We start from the raw sequence: 19,496 nt of genomic DNA on the forward strand, positions 1-19,496 counted from the left end.
CTACGGTGCTAAAATCTGACCCGTTACACGGAACTTTGGCCATTTCGCTAGTTATGACAGCGGATGCATTGTTATTTCTCCGGATGGAGGATATAGAAACAGATATCCTCGATGTTTTGACTGTTGAAGGACAACCACGGGCTGTCGGCCATCCGCTCACGCTCTCCGTTCGTTCATTGTCGACTGCCTCTCAAGTTTATTCTTTCACTTAAACTTCTTCGTTCGTTCTGGCCTTCGACAATTGACGAGCAAAATGCGGTCTCACGGCTGGTCAGTATCAGCCGGTCGCGCATTCCTTGTGCTGGCCTCGCTGCCACTGTACGTGTCTGCGCAAGTAGATATCTTCAATACTCCGGTATCCGTGGCCCAGCCCCCGACAACGTAAGTGATGGTTGGAATCTCTGAAAAAGAAAAGGCCCCTAACTCGATGTTAGCACCCAAGATCCCACCAGCACTACCGTCTTCGTTCCCATCTTCAACACTCCTGTCGAGCAGCCCACCACTGAGACTTCCATCGCTGTTGAGGAGACTACGACAACGAGCTTGATTCCTGATGTTCCCGAAACTGTCGACCCTGTCAATACTCCTGGTAGCGAGACGACGACTACTGAGGTGCTGATTCAGGACACCACGACGACTGAGCTGCCTATTGACACCACCACCACTGCATTGCTTGTTGACACCACGACTACTGAATTGCCTCTCGGTACTCCCACCACTGAGTTGCCGGTTCCTGTTGACACCACCACCACTGAGTTGCCTGTTGACACTACCACCACGGAACTGCCTGTTGCTGCTGATACCACTACTGATCTGCCTCTCGGTACTCCCACCACCACAGATCTGCCTGTTGACGTGACTACCACAACGGAGCAGCTCCCTGAGACTACCACCACCACCCCTGGATTTCCCGAAGATACCACTACCACCGCTGTGCAGCCTATCGATACTACGACTACCACTGCGCTGCCAATTGAGCCTCCCACTACAACTACAGAGCTTGCCGCTGAGACTACTACTACGGTCGAACAAGCCGCTGATACTACAACCACCGCGGGTGATCCTGCGGCCACCATCACCGATGCCCCGGTCCTCACCACTGCTACAGGTGCTGCTGCCACCTCGAGCGTGTCTTCCGTGTCGACTGAGATCCTGGGTCTGATCCCCATCATCAACTCCTGGAAGGACAACGTCGATGCCCTCAAAGATGAGACGAAGAACAAGGTCGACGAAGTAAAGGACCACGTCCTCGCCGTCATCAAGGACCTGGGCGGCGACTCCACCAAGGGCTGCGACAACAAGAGGAAGCGTGGCCTTCTCGGTTTCATCGGCGACATCGTCAACAGTCTGGTCTGTATCGCTCAGGACCTGACTGATATCTCGAGTAATATCGTGATCGGCGATGTCACTGCTGTTACCAGTGTCATAAGCGGTGTCCAGTCCACGACGGAGGAGCTCACTGACGAGGAAAACAACGACCAGAGCGACCAGAACAGCGAACAAGAGTCGACGGAGCAGCAGTCTTCTACAGAAGAGCCCACCTCGACCACGACGTCTCCGTGTACAGACGATACGGCCGAGCACGTAACCATCGTCTGCAAGCCCACCACCATCACGGAAGATGGCAACGTCCGCTCTACAGAGACGTGCTTCGAGTCCATCACCATCGAAGTCACCGGCTGCTCCGTCACCGAAGCAACAACGGTCATCTCAACCACCGGCACAGCGCCGGCCATCACGCCCTGTGCTCCCGACACTTGCGGCGGCGTTGATGCGTGCCCCCTGGGCGAGCTTCCCCTGAGCGGTGCTGCTATGAACTACGTCTCATCCCAGGCAGACTGCGCAGCCCTTTCCACCATCACCACCTCAGAGCTTCCCACCGGCTATGGAACTCTCAACGACATCTCTGTTGCTGAGCCCACAGCTCGCCCTGAGTCTGACTCTCCCGCTGTGAAACGAGGCTTTTCTGACGCCGAGAAGCGAGAATTGTCTGCTCGTACCTTTGCTCACAACACCACTCCTAACCCGTTCTACGTCGCGAGCTTGTCGCCTGTCTGGGTCAGCCAGCTGGGAGATGCGTCTGGACACTGGTTCGACTTCCCTCAGACGGGCCAGGGATTCGCAGGTGTCAACGGCATCTACGGCTGCACGGCCGTTATCATCGCTTCGGAGAGAGGTGTCTATCTCTCACATATCTGGGAGAACCCTGTCTTTATCGACATCGACTGGAATCCGACCGATGATGCGTCCTTCAACGCAAATGCATTTGAGGCCCTCCGCGATGGCACTGCATATGCACAGAGCATCACTGCACTTGTTGGTGACGATGCTAACCCCGGTGTCTTGAACGCCATCTACTCTCCCAAGGTCTTCGTCCTCACTCCCTTCACAGGCCCCAATGACCCCACGGGCGTCACCACCAGGTTCCGATACCAGGACCGCGCTCAGCAGCTTGCCGATAACCTCGCCAGCGTCATCCCCGGCTCTGGCGGCAGCGGCTACCTCCTGGGCTACACCCGCACCAACCAGAAGCTCTCCACCGAGGACATCGGGACTTGGGGTCGAGCTATTTTTGAAGTCGACGTTCTGCAGTCCGTCCTGATGACTCCTTTCGCCCCCGAGGGCAGTCTTGGCCTTCGTATTGGCCGATGGAGGCTGTGGGTTGAGGACCAGCTCATCACGTACCAGGACTTCTGGATTCCCGACGTTACCCCTGCAGGGAACCAGAAGCGACAGGACTCGGATGCCGACGCCTGCTTAGTTGTGGGCAACAGTGATGGTAGTACTACTGAGGCCACTTCTACTGCCACTGGCCTTACCACGACGGACATTCAGACAACGGATACTACTGGGACCCCTGTCGAGACAACAACCGCCGAGCCAACTACTGTCGAGCCCACCACTGAGACCACCGAGACTATCGAGACGACAACGGACTCTACCAAGGTCCCTACAACTTTTGAAACGTCCACCATCTTCACCACGCCCGCGCCAGACACCACTACAGACCAGGAGACCACCACGACTGAGGCAGCCTTCACTGGTCCAGTCTACTGTGTCAACTTTGGCGGTCCTCGCGTCGCTACCCCTTACTGCCAGTGCTCCACTACCACCGCGGGCCAGACTTTCTTTGCCACGGCTCCTCTCATTTCCGGTCACTGCACCGACTATACCAACTTCCCCTCCGCCGTCACCGTTGAGCCCACAGAGGTCGTGACTGCGGCACCCACTACCACTCAAGCCGCGATCCCTGTGACACCACTAACAAGGCAGGCGATTGTTTGTCACAACGAAGCCGACTTCCCCGGGCACGCGGACATTAACGGCGGCTCTCAGGACGACTATTCAACAGATTTTAGCGGACTGAGCGGACCCAACGGGGACGACAACCTTTACGACGGAGCGGGAATTATTGAGTTGAGCAAGTCGGATAAACACGGCGTCTCATACTACTACTCAGTCAACTGGATAGATGGATGTGTAACAACCCAAGACACACAAAACTTCCGGTTTCCCTTGGGCATGGGTGGTATTATCACTGCCTACTTGATGGTGAGAGAAGACTATACAAAGTGTAAGTGATGATAAGATTATATCCCTGAGACCCTTTCAAAGAGGATACGTGCTGACTTTATCCGTTAGGTACCAACGGCGGTGTTGGCGGAAGTGTACAGGTTGGCTGTTTGTTATACACATTCACTGGTGGAAAGTAAAGATAGGGAAAAATCACTTATACTTTCGAGAAGCGAAATTTAGAGCTGCATTTTATAGAATTAACAACTTTATCTACACTGAGTTTACACTTTCATGAATCTAGGATATTAAATGCTTCACTTGGGGTGCAGACGCTTATATAACAAACAAGCTCGCCCTACGCCGCGTAAAAATATCCCTCCATGCGATTGTGGATCTGAAATTGACGGGGCTTGACAAAAAGCGGCTCTGTAGCCTCAAAATAGGGCTTATAATACTCCTTCGTCATTTGGTGCTGCATGATATTAGTTTCTCTCCACTGGGTCGAACAATCTTAGTGCGGTTACAAACCTCCTGGAACCATTTTACCGACGCAGACCTTCGCTTCGTTAGCTCTGCCAGAACCGTACGGGAGCAAGACAAGTAACTGAACATACCAGTTTTCTACCCAGCGGAGTTCTCCTGGATTCTCTGGTGACTGGTACACCTCGAAGAATGTGCATTCGGGCTCGGCAATCACGTTTTCGTAGGCGAGCTTGAAATGCTTGAAAAACTCTGCCACATTCAGTGGATCAATAAAGATCGTGACGTGGAGACTGAATCCTGATTTGGCTGCCATTTGGAGTATCTTAGCAAGGCTGAGATGAATATTTGGAGTACATCGAAGACTCACCTCACCTCGAGGGGAAGCACGAAATTTATGCATCATCATTAAGCTCGCTTAGTCAGAGTGTCACAAGCATGCAAGCATTGCATCTTTATAACCTTGGTGGCGGATTGTTACGTCGATCGAGAGGGTGCGTCAGAATTACATCAGCACTACGAGAAGACTCCCAGACTGACAGGTAGACCTTTAAAAAGACTATGAGGTCTTATTTAGCACTAATACTGCTGTTCTGCAAATTTCGCGTCTTTATTCGCCTTGCTACAAATTTCTTGCGGGCAAATCGAAGAACACTTGGTCTTCTTCCATTGACGTGCTGAGAATAGCCGGCATTATGTACAGCACTTTCACATCGGTTATGGTGGTGCAGCTTACCACACTGTTTTCATTGAAAGCAGGCGAAGATGCGCTGACATACCGATTCGGCGATTTCCACATCCGCGATTTCCACATCCGCGATACTCACGTAGTCATGGTGAAATAATGAACCAATCCGGGGGAAGATCACATCTGACGCGAAGTAATGTTACCCGTCACAGTGGGCCTAAACTTCCAAGTATGGATAGCAAGGGACATGTTTATTTTTGAAGGCAACAACTATCATATGATTCTGAATGGTTAAACTATGCTACATGATACATGGTTAATCATGCAAAAATGCTCAGGCGTTGCCGCTTCCATTGGCAACAACTACTGGAATACGGCCATCCATGCCATGTGCCAAGTCATGGATATCTTTCTGTATGTGGTCGGAAAATGCCCTTGGAGTTTTGTTCTCCCGCTTCGTACTGGCGTGGTTGTCACTCTTTGCCGAATCTAACCCCATTCCCTTTTCAACAGTTGCACCCTGAATCGTATATCCAGTGTCACTAGAGTCAACGTACGCATCCAGGCCCTCGCCCCTTCGTGGAAACTTGTGCATAAGTTTCTTGTGAACCTGCAAAGCCTGGCACATCTCGTCGTGGCTGACATCGTTCAAGAACACACACTCACCCATGGGACTGACAGGCACAGCGGCGCGCAGCTTGCCATCCCTGGTCTTGAGGATTGCACTTGTCGCCTGCTTAAGTAGCGGCCCGTCAAACTGATGATGATCCATGGACAGACCCGCGCGAGAGAACAACTTGAGAATTCTCTCGTGATCAGAAGAGCTGAGAAGTCCTCGGAGGTTTGACAGTGTCGCAGAGTAGGCCATGTCGATTGAAATTGCATGACCGTGACGAAGAGGCGTCTCAGGCACAAGCTCGTGAAGAGGGGACCATCTAAAATGGTTAGCAACAGTAGGTACGGTAGAGTGGATAGAAGATGGGCTCACGTGTGACCATAGGCAATGACCCTGTCAAGCATGATTTCGTGGAGGTTGGGCGTCTCGAGTTTCAGCATCTCATGAATACCCGCCCGGCAAATGCGATCAGCTGCAATCCTGACTTCTTTTGGTGCATCACCTAGCCGCCCAAAGGCCGTCTCAATCAAATCCTCGCAGTAGCGGTCGAGCAGATCAAACGTAGACTTGTGTGCACACGAAGAAATTTTAATAAGCTCTGCAAATCCATTGCGGATCTGAGCTACCGGGAGTGTCCGGAGGAAAGTGAAGTCGAGAAACGTGTGCATAGGTGCATGGTATGCTCCGAGGCGATTTTTGTATCGGCCATAGTTGACCGCCACCTTGATAGAGACGGAAGCGTCAATGAGGCCAATGACTGTTGTAGGAATGCGGATATAGTCGGTGTTGCGTCGGTATGCAGCACAGGCAAATCTGGCGGACAAGTAAGTCAATATTGTGCTTCACTCGGGCTAGAGCGTGGATGAGCGTGGCATACCCGGCGACATCAGTGACTAGTCCTCCTCCAACAACTAACACGGGTTCCTTTCGATATATACCAAACTCGGTCATGCTGTCGACGATCTTCAACATGGTGTCCATGCTCTTGGCCTTTTCGCCAATCATGGTTTTGTGTATTTTTAACTTGATGTCGTAATGGTCGAAATACGTTTGCATTCGACCTCCATACAACTGAAATATGTTCAAATCCATGACCGCTAGGCAGCGCTGCCATGTCTGGTAGTGCTCTGCCAGCTGGCTATTTTTGATGTCAAAAACGCCGTCGAGAAACTCAAAGTCATACTCGATCTTCTCGTAGCCGCAAACAGAGAATCCCTGCTTAGTGGGCTCGACGGTGGCTTTCATATCAGACATGATGGATGAGGTGTTTGTTGAGTATCAAAATTGATGCAGAAAATTGCTGGATGATAGTGAGAGGAGAGGAGAAAAAAGCTTACGGAGCGAATGACGGGCTTTTATGATGTTGCCGGCGCCATCAACAATCCAGCCATAGTCGCACACTTGACAGACCCATTGATGGTCAATCTATTAACAAATATTCCAAATTCTCCACCTCTTAATCGATACATCATCCTGAAACCAAGCCCACGCTGGGTAATGAGCTCATCGACCCGCCTGAGGAGCACTTCATCCAGTGTACTGGATACTGAACGAGCCTAGCTATTTCATGTCTCAAGAGGTACCAGTTTCTCACATGGGAGGTCTATGACGGGATCAGTTTGGTGTGGTACCGATGTCTGGAGTGCTTGGCATGTTAAGGTGAATGCACCATGCACTGCATGTTGTGGAAGCTTAAGCAGTGCATACGGGGCCATCATGGCTACCTATGCACGAAACCGATCATGTATGTAAGTGGTGATGTATTCGAATCTAATATTTGAATCTACTTAGCGCCACGAAATCCATGAATATCTCTAGCTGCGGCCGACTCGGCGAGCGTAAGGGGAAGCTTTCCATCTCATGGTGTCATCCACTAATGACGGCCTCGCATGAGGAGAGCATAGAAAAGTGAAACACGTCCCTGCCCTGACTAATAGCAAGCATTCGGAACGTTAAATTACTTTCATGTCGGATAGATCCATGATTCATCGAAACGATTCCTACCCTTATGATACGTCCCCGCGAATATGCGGCCCGAGACTTTTCGGAATTTAAGGGAAGTCTGGCTTACCTTTCTGAGCTTAATGCATGCCACCCCATTATCCAGGATGGACTGGGCCGTGAAATTTTACGTTACCTATGCGTTGATAATTCACGCTGTTTCAAGTACAGAGAAATATGACTCAACTCAAATGTGCGTGTCATCATTTTCGGTTTCGTGATATTCCGAAAGCTTAACCACCAGGTGGAGTAAAACGTGAAGATGGAGTTAGATCCGAGTTTAAAGATGGTGCGAAGGGAACAGGTTCATCTGGTGAATCTTTTGACGGTGAAGACCGAATATGGCCAGTTTCGACCAGACCAGAGCCTATGCGGCGCAAGAAGATGTCTTCTTCAACGACGGTCGTGAGATTGAACTCCTTCACTTCGTATACGACCATGCAAATCTTGAACAAATTCGGGGATCGCCGCAGCGCGTCTTGGAGGCCATTGATGAGTTTGGTCGCACTCGGAAATATTTGATGAATATTGGCGAAGACAAGGGCAACATTGTGACAGATCTCATCTCAGAGGTCAAACCAAGTGTCATGGTGAGTGCGCTATCGGTCTAAAATGAAGTGTAGTATGCAGACCCGTCTAATCTTTCCCTAACGTAGGTGGAGCTCGGTGGGTATGTTGGATACTCGGCCATCCTCTTTGGTGATGCCTTGAGAAAGGCAGGTGGTCAGAAGTATTGGAGTCTCGAGCGAAACCCGGAATTTGCAGCTGTCATCACTTCCCTCGTCGAGCTCGCAGGGTTACAGGACATTGTCAAGGTCGTTGTTGGCTCCAGCGATCAGTCCCTTCGACGATTACACGCTCAGAAGCATTTGGCAAAGATTGACTTATTATTTCTGGACCATTATAAGCCTGCTTACCTACCGGATCTAAAGTTGTGTGAACAATTGCGCCTCGTCACTTCGGACTCTGTCCTTGCTGCCGACAACGTCATCAAACCCGGAAATCCCCCATACCTGGAATACGTCCGAAGTAGTGTAGAGGAAAAGGAAGTCAAGGCAGACCCGGCATCGACACCTAACGGTGTGACTGATAGCACAAATCAATACGCGGACAAGGAAGGGTCAAAGGAAACGAATACAGGTCTCAGCGGCAACCCACACCTCATATACGAAAGTAAGCTGATTCGGAGCTTTGAGCCAACAGGCATTCCTATAAGTAGGTTGCAATATTTATCCGAACCATTTATACTAATACAAAGAGATACAGGATGGTATTGAGGTCACATACTGCCGTGGTGAAGCTCGTGTTAGTTTATAGAGAAATGTCAATGTGGTCGTACTGTGCTCATATTGAGAAGGAAATGAGGGCTGAGATATATCACCAACGAATAAATTAAAATAGCATTGACTATGTTCAGGTTGTAGTATCATTTCAAGATGAGCTAGGATTGCTACAAAATCCTGAGGTGCCAAGAAGTTAAACAGCCTCTAGCCCAAGAATGAAGCGGGAACAAGACAGATGTCCCCGACAGTGCAGTGAAATAATAAAACACTTCCTACTAATGCGTCGGAGATATGCCCACTGCACTGCCTTGAGCTGTAAAGTGATCAGGTCGCAGCAAAACGAAGATTTATTCTTTCGTGTTTTGAATATTACCAGAAACGTAGGTGTGACGCCTCTTGACGAGGCTCGAAAACTTAGAGGTCCAGTCCGCGAGTCTATGACGTCTGCACTGCCCATCCACACTTATGTACGTGCCACAGATAATCCCTTTTTGTTCCCTCGCGACTGGATTGTTCACTCCTACAAAAGTCCCAAGTCAATCATTTCTGGCTCCGGCTTCAACATGGCTGCCAAAATGCTCTGGCACTTCTCAAAGAATCTCCTTCTCCTTGTTCTAAGCCTTCTATTTCTTCCATTGAACACATCTCTGCTCCTGTTAGTGAGCCTTTGGCAAGCTGTTCTCCCCGCCAAGCACAAACATAATTGTCACACGGATGAATTAGCGACTGCGAGTCCCAGGACCATTCTTGTTACTGGAATCAACATGTCCAAAGGGCTAGCTGTTGCGCGGATGTTCAAACGCAGTGGTCATCGTGTCATTGGAGCGGACTGGCATAGGCTATCTCTTGGAAAGGTTTCGAGTGCGATTGACGCCTACTACGCTGTTCCGCCGCCGTCTGAACTCTCAGATAGGAACCTGGACGACCCATATGCGGAGAAAATGCTGGAAATTGTGCTGAAAGAGGATGTAGATCTGTGGATCTCTGTGTCTGATGTAAATTCCGCACTTCAGGACGCCGCTGTTAAGGAGAGGATTGAGGCTGAATCAAAAACCAAGGCCATTCAATTCGGTGTCGAGTGGACTCGCACTCTCCACAACAAGGAGTCTTTCATGGACCACACTCGAAACATCGGGCTCCGAATTCCCGATGTTGGGACTGTGAAGTCACGAAAGGAACTCATACAATTCTTAGAAGACAGAGGGAGTCTAGAGAAGCGGAGTGGTGGACGACAGTACCTTATCAAACCTTGTGGTGTGGATGATGTTGCCAGATTCGACATGCCTCTACTGCCCTTGGAGAGCAAGGAGGCGACATTGCGGAGAATACAACAGATACCCTTCCAGAAAACTCCTCAGACATTATTTCTCGCACAGGAATTTATCGGCGGTCTGGAGTTCTGTACCCACGCTCTCGTCATTCGCGGCCAAGTTCACGCATTCGTGGCATGCCCGTCTGCAGCTGTCTTGACGCACTACACGGCGCTCCCGTCAGACTCGCCCATTAGCCAAGCCATGGAAGACTTCACGAAGAGGCAGGCTGTAGCTGGCGGCGAGAGTTTCACCGGTCATCTGAGTTTTGATTTCATGCTCAAAGTTGCACGCCCTGCTGAAAAAGAAAAGGTGGAAATTTATGCCATCGAATGCAATCCGCGGGTTCACACCGCGATTGTCCTATTCGGCCGGACACCTCAGCTTGTAGAAGAGTATCTCTCTGCACTTTCACCGTCAGATGGACCTTCTTGTTCTCCGCCACTAACACCCGAGAGCCCTGCCCAGTACTACTGGGTTGGGCAAGACATGGTCGAACAAGTAATTCACCCTTTATACTGCTGGATTTTTGCCGGCACGATATCTGTCAGCCAAGTTTGTCAGTCTACTACAATGTTTTTCAGGCGCTTATTATACTGGAAAGATGGAAGTTGGGATACTTCGGATATTCTTCCATTCTGGTGGTTGTATCATGTGTACTGGCCTCTACACTTTATCAGATACTTGTTTTGGGGGCGTTGGAGCAAGATTAATGTCAGCACCGGAAAAGCCTTTCAGATGTAGATAGCGACGATGGACATTGCATGGGAGTTTGACTGGCTGAAGATGATGAGTGAGAAAAGGAAACTATAATGCAAAAATGAGCGCAGCATTGGATTGAGTGACGGTTCCCACCGGTGAGCCTTCTGCTGGTACGTAGGTCTGTTTTAACTTAGTGTTGCATGTCGGCGACGAAAAGGGCTGGCTAATAATAATACATGCTTGTCTGAGACTATCAAAGTGGGCTAATATGTAGAACATACACAAATTAATTTGAACTTCTGCCCGAGGTTGAAAATTTACTACCGCAATGAGCCTCCTTTTCACCTACTCTGAGACACATCCTATCAGCACTCCAGATACAAAGGGTCGCCAGCTGGCCCAGCTGCAAGCAACATCATCTCCATAAACCCAGCTCCAACCTGCCGGACATTGTCGTGGTACTCGGCCGCATCAGGATAGAACGGGCAGGTTGGATCTGAGCTACTCCCAGCACCAAACTCCATGGTCAGACCGAACATACGACTCGAGCCGCACGCCAGCTTGCCGTAGTATCGTCCCATCGCGTAGTCGTTGCTCGCCCCAGATGTCGGGTATAAACCGACGGCCGGGTACGCGTCATAAGGGACAGAGCCTGCAGCCAGCATGGCCTTGACCATGACAGACGTGACATCCTCCTCCGTCTTGAGGTCCTCAGCGGTAAAGTACTCCTTGTAGACGCTATCAGGTGGATCTTCTCCCACATAGCCGCGCTTGCCGTCAAAAGCAGGGTTAACGAAGTTCTGCTCCGGCTCTTCATGACCGGCATCATCATCGCCCCAAGAGTAAAGGATGCTTCCGGTGTACGAGTGCAGGTCCATGAACCAAGTAATGTTCTGGTACTGGTCGAGGGTCCATACTACAGCTTCAGTCTCAGGTTCGGAAGCGGGACCCGTGCCATAGAAGACCTCGCTTGATGGGTCGTCTGACGCGGGCGAGTCCGAAGCGTTGAGGTTGAAGGCCGTTTTGTAATCCCAGACGAAGTCGTAGTTGCGGTTCAGGTCGACTCCCACGTCACTTCCGTCTGCGGCTCCTGAAGATGATTCCGTATTGCGGTTCTTGCGCCAGCATGTATCTGTGGTTTGGTCGTACGCCACACCGTCGGGGTTCGTCAGCGGAAGAACGACGATGCCCGCGGATAGAGCTGTCTTGACATCCTCAGCGGTGTAGTTCTTGCCGCCGTATGAAAGCCCTGAGCGAGCTTTGCGTGCAGCGAGGAGGTCGGCGAGGAAGTAGATGACGTTGTCCGGACCACCGCGCTCCCGCGCATGGATGCCGCTCATGATGAACACCCTAGGATTGTCGCCCACCACGGCGCCGTGGATCTTTCTACCCTCAAATGTTTTGAAGGGAGGCTCGAAGAGCTGAACTTGGCGGGGATAACCCTTCTTCAGCCCCTTTAGGGCGGAGGTGATTTCCTTGACATTCAAAACGGATTCGAGTTCACGGTCCTTGACACCTAGTCCAACCGGTTTGACACACCCGTGAGCAAACCGATCGCCGGTGCCAATGGGAAATGTAGTGGAAGCTTGGCGGCGGGGAATGGTTGAACGCCGGTCTGGACGGACACCAGTCAGGGCGAATTGGCGGTCAGCCTCGCGCTCTCCAGGCAGAAGACAGGCGTTGACAGAGGATGTAATGCCGAGCGCCGCAACAAACGTGGGAAACCTCATGTTGGCGAGTCTTGCCGAATTTGATCTGCGTGGTGATGGGTATGCCTTGGACGCAAGGGTGAGAGGAGCAGCAGTACAGGAGACAGAATTTAAAGGTAAAAGGGAAGGTCGTGAATCATATGAGGGACTTAAGCATAAAAATGGTACCAGGTTTCGATTCAATGCCAAGTCTTGATGCTTATATTGACCTGCCTAAATAGGCAGGTAGGTATGTGGCATGCCGATCAAGCAACGGGCATTGATCAAAACGCCCCAAACAAAAGGTCATTGCATTTCTCGTATTTTGAGTCTTGGCGGAATTTTTAGCATTGATTTTCGTGCGGCTGAGTGAGAGAAGATTAACATGAAATCTTGTACAACACTCGGAGAAATGATGGTTTTCTCATCGGTGTGGTTAGAGGGAAAGAATGAATGATTTTAGTGTTATTTAGGGATGGCACAGTTGATGTCTCGCATATCTTGAGCTGCTTGTTTGTCTCACCCGTTGGCCATTGTGTTCAACAGCGGATCCAATACCAACCACCATGGCGTTTACTGTTGCACGGAGGCCAAGGGAATTCAGAAACATCACTCATTGCCAAAGACTGGCTTCATTCAAGTTGTAATGAGTCTCAAGAGGTAACAACGTTTCGCTATCCCGCTTGCCAGGTCAAGTCTTGCAGCGGCGAAAGCACCCAAAACTTCTGGGTAAGCTGGATTCGTTGTTCTGTCTCTGCTCATCTTTTTGTAATGGTTTAGGGTGAGTGCACAGTCCTATGTGGCGGTCAGTCATGCACCCATCGTCCTTACTGCATTGGAGTCGTTCCTAGGATCGTGTAAGCACTAGCCGTGCTTGGCGCAGGAGACAAATACAGCTGGATTGGGGTCTCGAGCGCAATGTGACGATAAGGGATCTTGATAATTCTGGACACGTCAAGAGGAGTGCTATGTGCAGATGGAACAACAACTATTATCAGGGCTACTGTAAACACTTATATAAGAGACCCTAAGAGGTGTTGGGAGACTTAATATATTCAGCTATGAAGCAATATCTTGCGTGGACATGAGCCGTGAAGGAGAGTTGCATCTTTGTCTCAGAAAATTGGGAAAAGAAAAAGCTACCGAATAAAGGGACTCCAATAGGGACGTCGACTTTTCATTCTGGAAGCGGTGCCAGACAGACAGAATTATTTGACTAATAGAATAGCTTCTACTGCTTTCTCACTAAGCACATAGGTCGCGAGAATGGGAATGGCCCCTGGGAACCTCGGGAAAGCACTCGCATCAACAGAAACGCCGTGTACAGGGAAGTTGGAGTCGGGAACAGCGTTCCGGTCACCCCTCAGGCTGATGACACAGGTTCCTGTGACATAATGGCCGAAGCTATTCTCGCGAATAAAGTCCTCGTCGTTATGAGCTATGGGTCAACTGCCGTCCACCTCAATCTAGCCCGCGCAAGGAGGCCAGGTGGTGAGATACCTGTTGCAACTCACAGTCCGCACATTGACCATCCGAAAGAGTATAGCACTGGGACATTCTGGCCGCTGACTCAACCGTGGGTTAGGGTAAGAATCCTTGATAGTTTTGGCGGGATATTGCAAGGTGAGGAAGTTATGAGGCTGGCAAGATAGACAACTTTAGAGAAACAATTCCTTCCAATATAGTTTTGCAATACGTTTTGCAATACGGAGTAAGTAAGACGAAGTGTGCGGAGAAGCATATCCAGCTCAACCACTTAGTGTTACTCAAACCTGAGAGAAGCTGAGGGTAGGGTCTTTGAAGACACAAATCTACTGTCCACATTATTGATGCAGCTTTGAACTATCGTAAGACATCGTTTGAGGTACAAGTTCCACTAGATCAAGAGGTTAGGGTGCCCTACTACACACATACCCATAGGGGGGACTAGAATTTCAACAGTAAAAAGAAATACCAGTAGGATCAACAATATAGACCAGATACCCAGTCTATTTAAAGGTCAACAGTTTACTCAGACGACAGTTTACTCAGACAGAGTAAGGTTTTTATGCTATTTATATTAAAGATAAAAAGGAAAGAAAGAAAATTCTCAAGCGCCCTTAAGCTGTAGAACGATTTCCCATTCCTGGCACGCACAAGCCTAGTACGTCTTGCAGTACAGCCGCAAGGATATAGGCCCTGGCCAGTGACACATTCACCCTGCCTCCATAGTCTATTTGCACTCTCAATCTCTAGTGCAAGTCATTCTTGCCGCCAGAGTCACAGCTCTTGAAGGGAAGCTTAGGGCCGCAGTACATGTCGCTCTCAAAGTGATTGGCAGGACCCATAAGAAGGTACCCGTTCCAGGTACCACTGTGAGTCAGGTCCAGGCACTCAGTGCGGCACAGCTCGCCATCAGTCTCGGTCTTAAGATGGTGTTCAAGAGCACCAGCAATAGTCTTCAACTCAGCTGCAGTGTCACAATTACGACCGGTAGCCTACACTCTATGCGTTAGAAAATTGCTGCAGGAATTGAGACAAAAGGATTTACTGACGTAGTAACGATACTTGACTTTTCCGCCGGCAGCCGTGCCACTGACAGTAGCGCAGCTCTTCTCGTCGCTTAATTGTTTTATAGCGGTAGCTGCATAGTTAGCATGTGGAATAGAAATAGTATTCGAGTGCCATTATTTACCAAAAGTCATGACAATCTGCTGTAAACCCACAGCGATAGTAACGCAGTTGGCAGCAACACCAACGTACTGGCAGACCTTCAAGAAATAATTAGCCCCAAATCTCAACTCACGTTCGAGCTTCATCACACCTGAACATTGGTACGCTTCTCAATCGATCCCTGGTCCTCGAAATCTTCAAGCTCGTACAGGTAGGTTGCGCCGGGAAATTTAAAAGGCGGAGGCTCAGTACCCGGCAATGCGGCTCCAGAACAGATGGAAGGCAGCAAGGACATTGAAGCCAACAAGCCCCATATTCCGAGCTTCATCTTGGCGGAAGTAGTCAAAAAGATTGAGAATGAAGAGAATAAGAGTAATGATAGTTGGTCCTGTCGTGAGGATTCTCTGGGCAACACTTTGGGAAGCGCGCTCAGGGTGCTGTAGCTTGGTGGTCTCCATAGAGCTTAGAAATAGAGAATATTATTACTGATTGAGGGAGTCTTTATACTTGGAAGAAATAATCGTTGAATATTGTTGGAAGAGGAAAATTTCAGGAGTCGGAGACAGAGAGCGGACAGATCAAGCTTGCCGATGGGCTGCAGCTAGGGAGCGGGCCGAGCTGAGTCTCCAACATGGTGTGATGTTGTTGGTTGGTGTTGGTCCGAGATGGATCTAGGCCGCAGGATGGCCCGGAGTAGAACCAACAGACATTCTGCAGAACCAACACGCAAAACTAGCCAATGAGGGTTTTATACTCCGGGAAACACGGCATCGCTAAGCTTCAGAACTAATACGTTTATATACATGGAGGGCCCTTTCAAAAGGCATGTCCAAGCGCTAGCAACGCCACATCTCAATACCTTCTCAGTTACCTAAGATATATGGTGGTCGAAGCAGCATACCCGAGAGTCGGAGCCAAGACATCCGCTTTGCCTGCTGTAGCTCCAGGGTATTATGGGCTACTGGCCCTCTATATGTATAGAGAAGTGGGATTTTGAAGGGAACAGGCGTAGAGAGGTTCGAATGGGGGTTAGTGTTAGACTGTTGGTCGGATTCAACACTGCCTGTCTGCAGAGCCAGCGCACATACTACTCACTGATCGTCTTTTCCCCTCCGGAAGTGCGGCATCTCAGAGCTCAGAACTAACCCAGTAGAAGGCAGGGCTGTTTACGAGAAAAAAGTGGGCTTAACTCGGAGAACCTAAGGCACCCTCCCTGCTAGCCCATGGAATAAAAGCCGGTCCGGAGGTGCCTGACAGGGGGTGATAAATAATTAGAAGGGAAGGTTAATCTCGCCTAGCTCAATCGGCCTCGGCTGGTCGGGAGCGGCGCAGCCTGTGCCCCCATACCGAGCCTCAGTCCGTGAGAGGAATAATACACTAGATGGCATTATAAGGGCGGGGTGAAGGGCCTCTAGTAACTATATTCCAGCTCTCTACCTAGTCCAGGATGCTATTTACATTAAAGATAAAGAAGAAAGAAACAAGTTCCTAAATGCCCCTGAGCTATAATCGCGTCAGACGATAAAGGGCCAATTTTCTAAAAGAAATGCCCGTGAAGGGTCCACGCTGTCAAAATCCGACATACAACACCTCTCAGCATAGACTCTCAATAGCCGTCGAATAAAGAATGCAATCCACATGAGAATCAAATGGTGCGCGCAAAACCAACAGCCACTGGACTTAATCAACGTGGAACACGTCACTCGGTTGGCATGTCATGCCGCAACCAAATCTGAGCGACTATCTGAATAAAGTGCGGTAAAAGAAGCGGGAATATCCAGATCGTTAAATGGTCTGGAAGTGTGAAACTTTGTCAACTCATGGGCAAGTAGAGCGGGCTTCCTAGTATTTTATTGCAATTTTAGAATGAGGAATATAATCCCTTTACAAAACTCCTTCGATGACTGACTATTTTCATAAAAGGTTTATGCAAGATATAGATTATACCCCCAACCCTATGACTAAACAGACTACAGCTAGAGCTGCTGCATTTACGGTTGTTTACCCTCGAAAGATAACGATTCCGCTTACCCTATATTAACCACCCAGAGTAATGTCATTTTTACAGCAACATACTGATTCGCTACATCACTTACCTTCCAGTATCCGTCGTGCTCAGTATTTATTTCTAAAATTCCATAATGGTTATGTAGAGCTAAAGATGAGACTCAATATTATCAAGAGGCCAGGGCGCCCTAGTACACACATACCCAGAGGGGGGACTAGAAGCTTAACAGTAAAAAGAAACACCAACAATAGTATCAACAATAGAGACTCAGTATTATAGTATTACTTGAAGCGATGTGTCTAGTGTCTTATTGTCAATCCTGATTGGAAAATGAGAGGCCAATTGTAAAATCTCCTGAATAAACCAAATATTTAGACACTATACTTCTCCCTCGAGGTCTCCGTCATTGAACCCTTATGGTAGTCTCCAGAACCTTGTTCTGTATTATCTACTGCACCAATAACACCTCGAATATCATCCACTGTCTCGCCCTCAAAGAATCCTTCCGACGGCGCCATGAACTCAAAAGTGGTGTCTGCTTCCGCGGCTACCGGGTAGATTGGCGGCGGCCAGATGAGGCAGAGTACGTAATAGACAGCAGAGCCCATCAAGAAAGACAGTAAAAAGCCTAGCTTATACATGTTCTTGCTGGCCTGGTTGACGGAGTTGGGGTCCAGGGAACCTGCAATACCGTGGACTGTGAATGCAACGCCGGAAATCCATGCGGCAACGGCCCTCAAGTTCCAACCGTTGTGGTAGGAGTACGGGCTGCCATCAGCCTTGGTGTAGAGGCTCGGCACATGGATGTTCCCTTTGCGAATAATCCAATAATCCACAACCATAACCTGGATTGACAGTGTTTGTTAGCAACTATACTCTAATTATTGCGGAATGTCAATCGATGACCCCTGTTACACATGGGAGGCAGAAAGAATTTTTGCGAGGGATAACTTCTTTAAAAAATGTTTCCTGGCACACTTACACCGCAAATTGGCATGAGGAAGACAGTGTATGAGCCCAAAAAGGTAAGGAATGATTTAGCACTGGCAATGATCTTCCACGGCACGCACAGTGGCGCCATCAGAGCACAAAACACCTGACCGCGCACAATGTTGATGTACTTTGGCCAGAGACCTGTGATATCAGCGCCAACTGGTAGGGAGTTGGAGCCTGCATTGGTAGCAATGACGGCTAGCATCATACCCTAGATAATATGGTCAGCAATTTTATCAGACTGGCAGAGGGCGTCAATACTGACCAGACAAGCGAAGAAAATGCCGGCACGGGCTGCAGGTCCCCAGTAAGCTGTGAGGATTGCGTCATAAAGATCCCATACGTTCCAGTAGCTCTCTCCCAGAACTCCAGTACAGGCGCTTGTCGTAGCACAGCTCAAGAACATGACGATGACCTTACTGATGAGGATACCAGTCGACTGCGACCACGTTGCCTGCGCTGGACTGGTTGCATATCGGGCGATATCTGGCTGGTTGATGAGAATGGGGCAAAGTGCCGCCATGATGGAGTTGATGGCCTGTATCATCGGCCATACAAGAGCTCCTCCCTTCAATGCCGTACCGCCAAAATCGAAGTCACCAATAGTGCCGCCATTTGCATGGATAGCCCATCCCATTACACCAAAGAGAGCAGCGGTGGTCGCGACAGACTTGACGACGAACAGATGCCTGATTACGGTAGGGTGGACAAACATGACGGGGAACTGAATGATCCAGAAAATAAAAAAGGCAAGCAGATTTTGGGACGTAATTCCCGCGCTCTCGGGAAGTCTGTTGGGGATCTTCTCCCAGCCATGGCCAAAAATGGCGCGCAAGGCAACCGAGGTAATGCGGCCGCCATAGTATGACTGGGTCGCGAAATAGATGATGGCAACAGAGGCCCTCACCGCAATGAACAGCTTGGACCCGGTAATGCCAGCACTGGCACGCACATACGTGGGGAATCCGATGTGGTATCTGGTTGCTCCTCTTGAGTTTAGGATGACGATGATGCTAAGGATGCCGGAGCCGATGACTGCGGCGATGATGCCATGCCACCATTTCTATCGAGTGATGTTAGTTGTGCCAACTTTTAGGGAGGTGAAGTCCTTTGACTTCATCCACATTTCTGGGTTCATTTTTTTTTGGAACTGGAGAGGAGAGGTCAATTGATAATAGCTGGGCCTGCACGTACCAATCCGATAGAGATCAATGTTGCTCCAAGATTATAAGAGCTTGGCGAAAAGGTTTGCGTCAAGTAGTACGCAAAGAAATGCAAAGCTGTCCAAGTGCGATGAGCTGCGGTAGGTGAATAACCAAAGTCAGTCAACTATCTTGAGTGTAAAATAGGTTTGTGTTGGTTATTTCTCACATGGAGGCGAAGGAAGAAGATCCTCGTTGAAGAATTCTCCTCTCTCTTTCGTCTGCAAGAAATTCTTCAATTCCTGCTTGGAGGAGACGGCTTTCTTGACCCGCCGAACGATTGCCATCTCGAATGCACTGTGAGCTTTCGTCTGCGGAATTGTCGATGCCACAAGGCGCTGAATTGATCGGCCAAAC

At 49.5% G+C, this 19,496-nt stretch overlaps 8 protein-coding genes across 8 annotated transcripts; 2 read left to right on the forward strand and 6 right to left on the reverse strand.

Annotated features, from left to right (window-relative positions):
• The first annotated feature begins 106 nt into the window (after nucleotides 1–106).
• BGZ61DRAFT_392794 (uncharacterized protein) lies at nucleotides 107–3,833 on the forward strand. The gene is made up of 3 exons (XM_046242854.1): nucleotides 107–381; nucleotides 435–3,574; nucleotides 3,643–3,833. The coding sequence occupies exons 1-3, from the start codon at nucleotides 254–256 to the stop codon at nucleotides 3,711–3,713; spliced, it is 3,339 nt and encodes a 1,112-aa protein (XP_046102586.1). The 5' UTR covers nucleotides 107–253; the 3' UTR covers nucleotides 3,714–3,833.
• A 38-nt stretch (nucleotides 3,834–3,871) lies between these two features.
• Nucleotides 3,872–4,312, reverse strand: BGZ61DRAFT_533762 (uncharacterized protein; the record flags this gene model as incomplete). Its single annotated transcript, XM_046254052.1, has 3 exons — nucleotides 3,872–3,988; nucleotides 4,045–4,072; nucleotides 4,131–4,312. The coding sequence occupies 3 exons, from the start codon at nucleotides 4,310–4,312 to the stop codon at nucleotides 3,872–3,874; spliced, it is 327 nt and encodes a 108-aa protein (XP_046102587.1).
• A 706-nt stretch (nucleotides 4,313–5,018) lies between these two features.
• BGZ61DRAFT_479316 (3-dehydroquinate synthase) lies at nucleotides 5,019–6,554 on the reverse strand (the record flags this gene model as incomplete). The annotated part of the gene is made up of 3 exons (XM_046249094.1): nucleotides 5,019–5,619; nucleotides 5,673–6,113; nucleotides 6,178–6,554. 3 exons carry the CDS (start codon nucleotides 6,552–6,554, stop codon nucleotides 5,019–5,021), a joined length of 1,419 nt encoding a protein of 472 aa, XP_046102588.1.
• A 1,088-nt stretch (nucleotides 6,555–7,642) lies between these two features.
• On the forward strand, nucleotides 7,643–10,638 carry BGZ61DRAFT_494954 (putative O-methyltransferase; the record flags this gene model as incomplete). Its single annotated transcript, XM_046250815.1, has 6 exons — nucleotides 7,643–7,891; nucleotides 7,958–8,516; nucleotides 8,562–8,571; nucleotides 8,838–8,964; nucleotides 9,181–9,243; nucleotides 9,277–10,638. The coding sequence occupies 6 exons, from the start codon at nucleotides 7,643–7,645 to the stop codon at nucleotides 10,636–10,638; spliced, it is 2,370 nt and encodes a 789-aa protein (XP_046102589.1).
• A 359-nt stretch (nucleotides 10,639–10,997) lies between these two features.
• On the reverse strand, nucleotides 10,998–12,170 carry BGZ61DRAFT_297401 (uncharacterized protein; the record flags this gene model as incomplete). The annotated part of the gene is made up of 1 exon (XM_046238646.1): nucleotides 10,998–12,170. A coding segment is annotated over one exon (1,173 nt), but the record flags the coding sequence as incomplete, so codon positions are not given.
• A 1,322-nt stretch (nucleotides 12,171–13,492) lies between these two features.
• Nucleotides 13,493–13,708, reverse strand: BGZ61DRAFT_355508 (glucose-methanol-choline oxidoreductase; the record flags this gene model as incomplete). The annotated part of the gene is made up of 1 exon (XM_046240708.1): nucleotides 13,493–13,708. A coding segment is annotated over one exon (216 nt), but the record flags the coding sequence as incomplete, so codon positions are not given.
• A 463-nt stretch (nucleotides 13,709–14,171) lies between these two features.
• Nucleotides 14,172–15,680, reverse strand: BGZ61DRAFT_454206 (uncharacterized protein). Its single transcript, XM_046246178.1, has 4 exons — nucleotides 15,088–15,680; nucleotides 14,959–15,034; nucleotides 14,819–14,907; nucleotides 14,172–14,761 (listed from the first exon to the last, which is right to left on the reverse strand). The coding sequence occupies exons 1-4, from the start codon at nucleotides 15,262–15,264 to the stop codon at nucleotides 14,516–14,518; spliced, it is 588 nt and encodes a 195-aa protein (XP_046102592.1). The 5' UTR covers nucleotides 15,265–15,680; the 3' UTR covers nucleotides 14,172–14,515.
• A 1,635-nt stretch (nucleotides 15,681–17,315) lies between these two features.
• On the reverse strand, nucleotides 17,316–19,426 carry BGZ61DRAFT_422672 (putative allantoin permease; the record flags this gene model as incomplete). Its single annotated transcript, XM_046243534.1, has 5 exons — nucleotides 17,316–17,789; nucleotides 17,927–18,148; nucleotides 18,203–19,000; nucleotides 19,132–19,235; nucleotides 19,309–19,426. The coding sequence occupies 5 exons, from the start codon at nucleotides 19,424–19,426 to the stop codon at nucleotides 17,316–17,318; spliced, it is 1,716 nt and encodes a 571-aa protein (XP_046102593.1).
• Nucleotides 19,427–19,496: the final 70 nt, after the last annotated feature.

Source organism: Ilyonectria robusta (assembly GCF_021365365.1).
Source record: "Ilyonectria robusta strain PMI_751 chromosome Unknown BGZ61scaffold_13, whole genome shotgun sequence".
In the NCBI taxonomy this organism is placed as follows: Eukaryota; Fungi; Ascomycota; class Sordariomycetes; order Hypocreales; family Nectriaceae; genus Ilyonectria; species Ilyonectria robusta.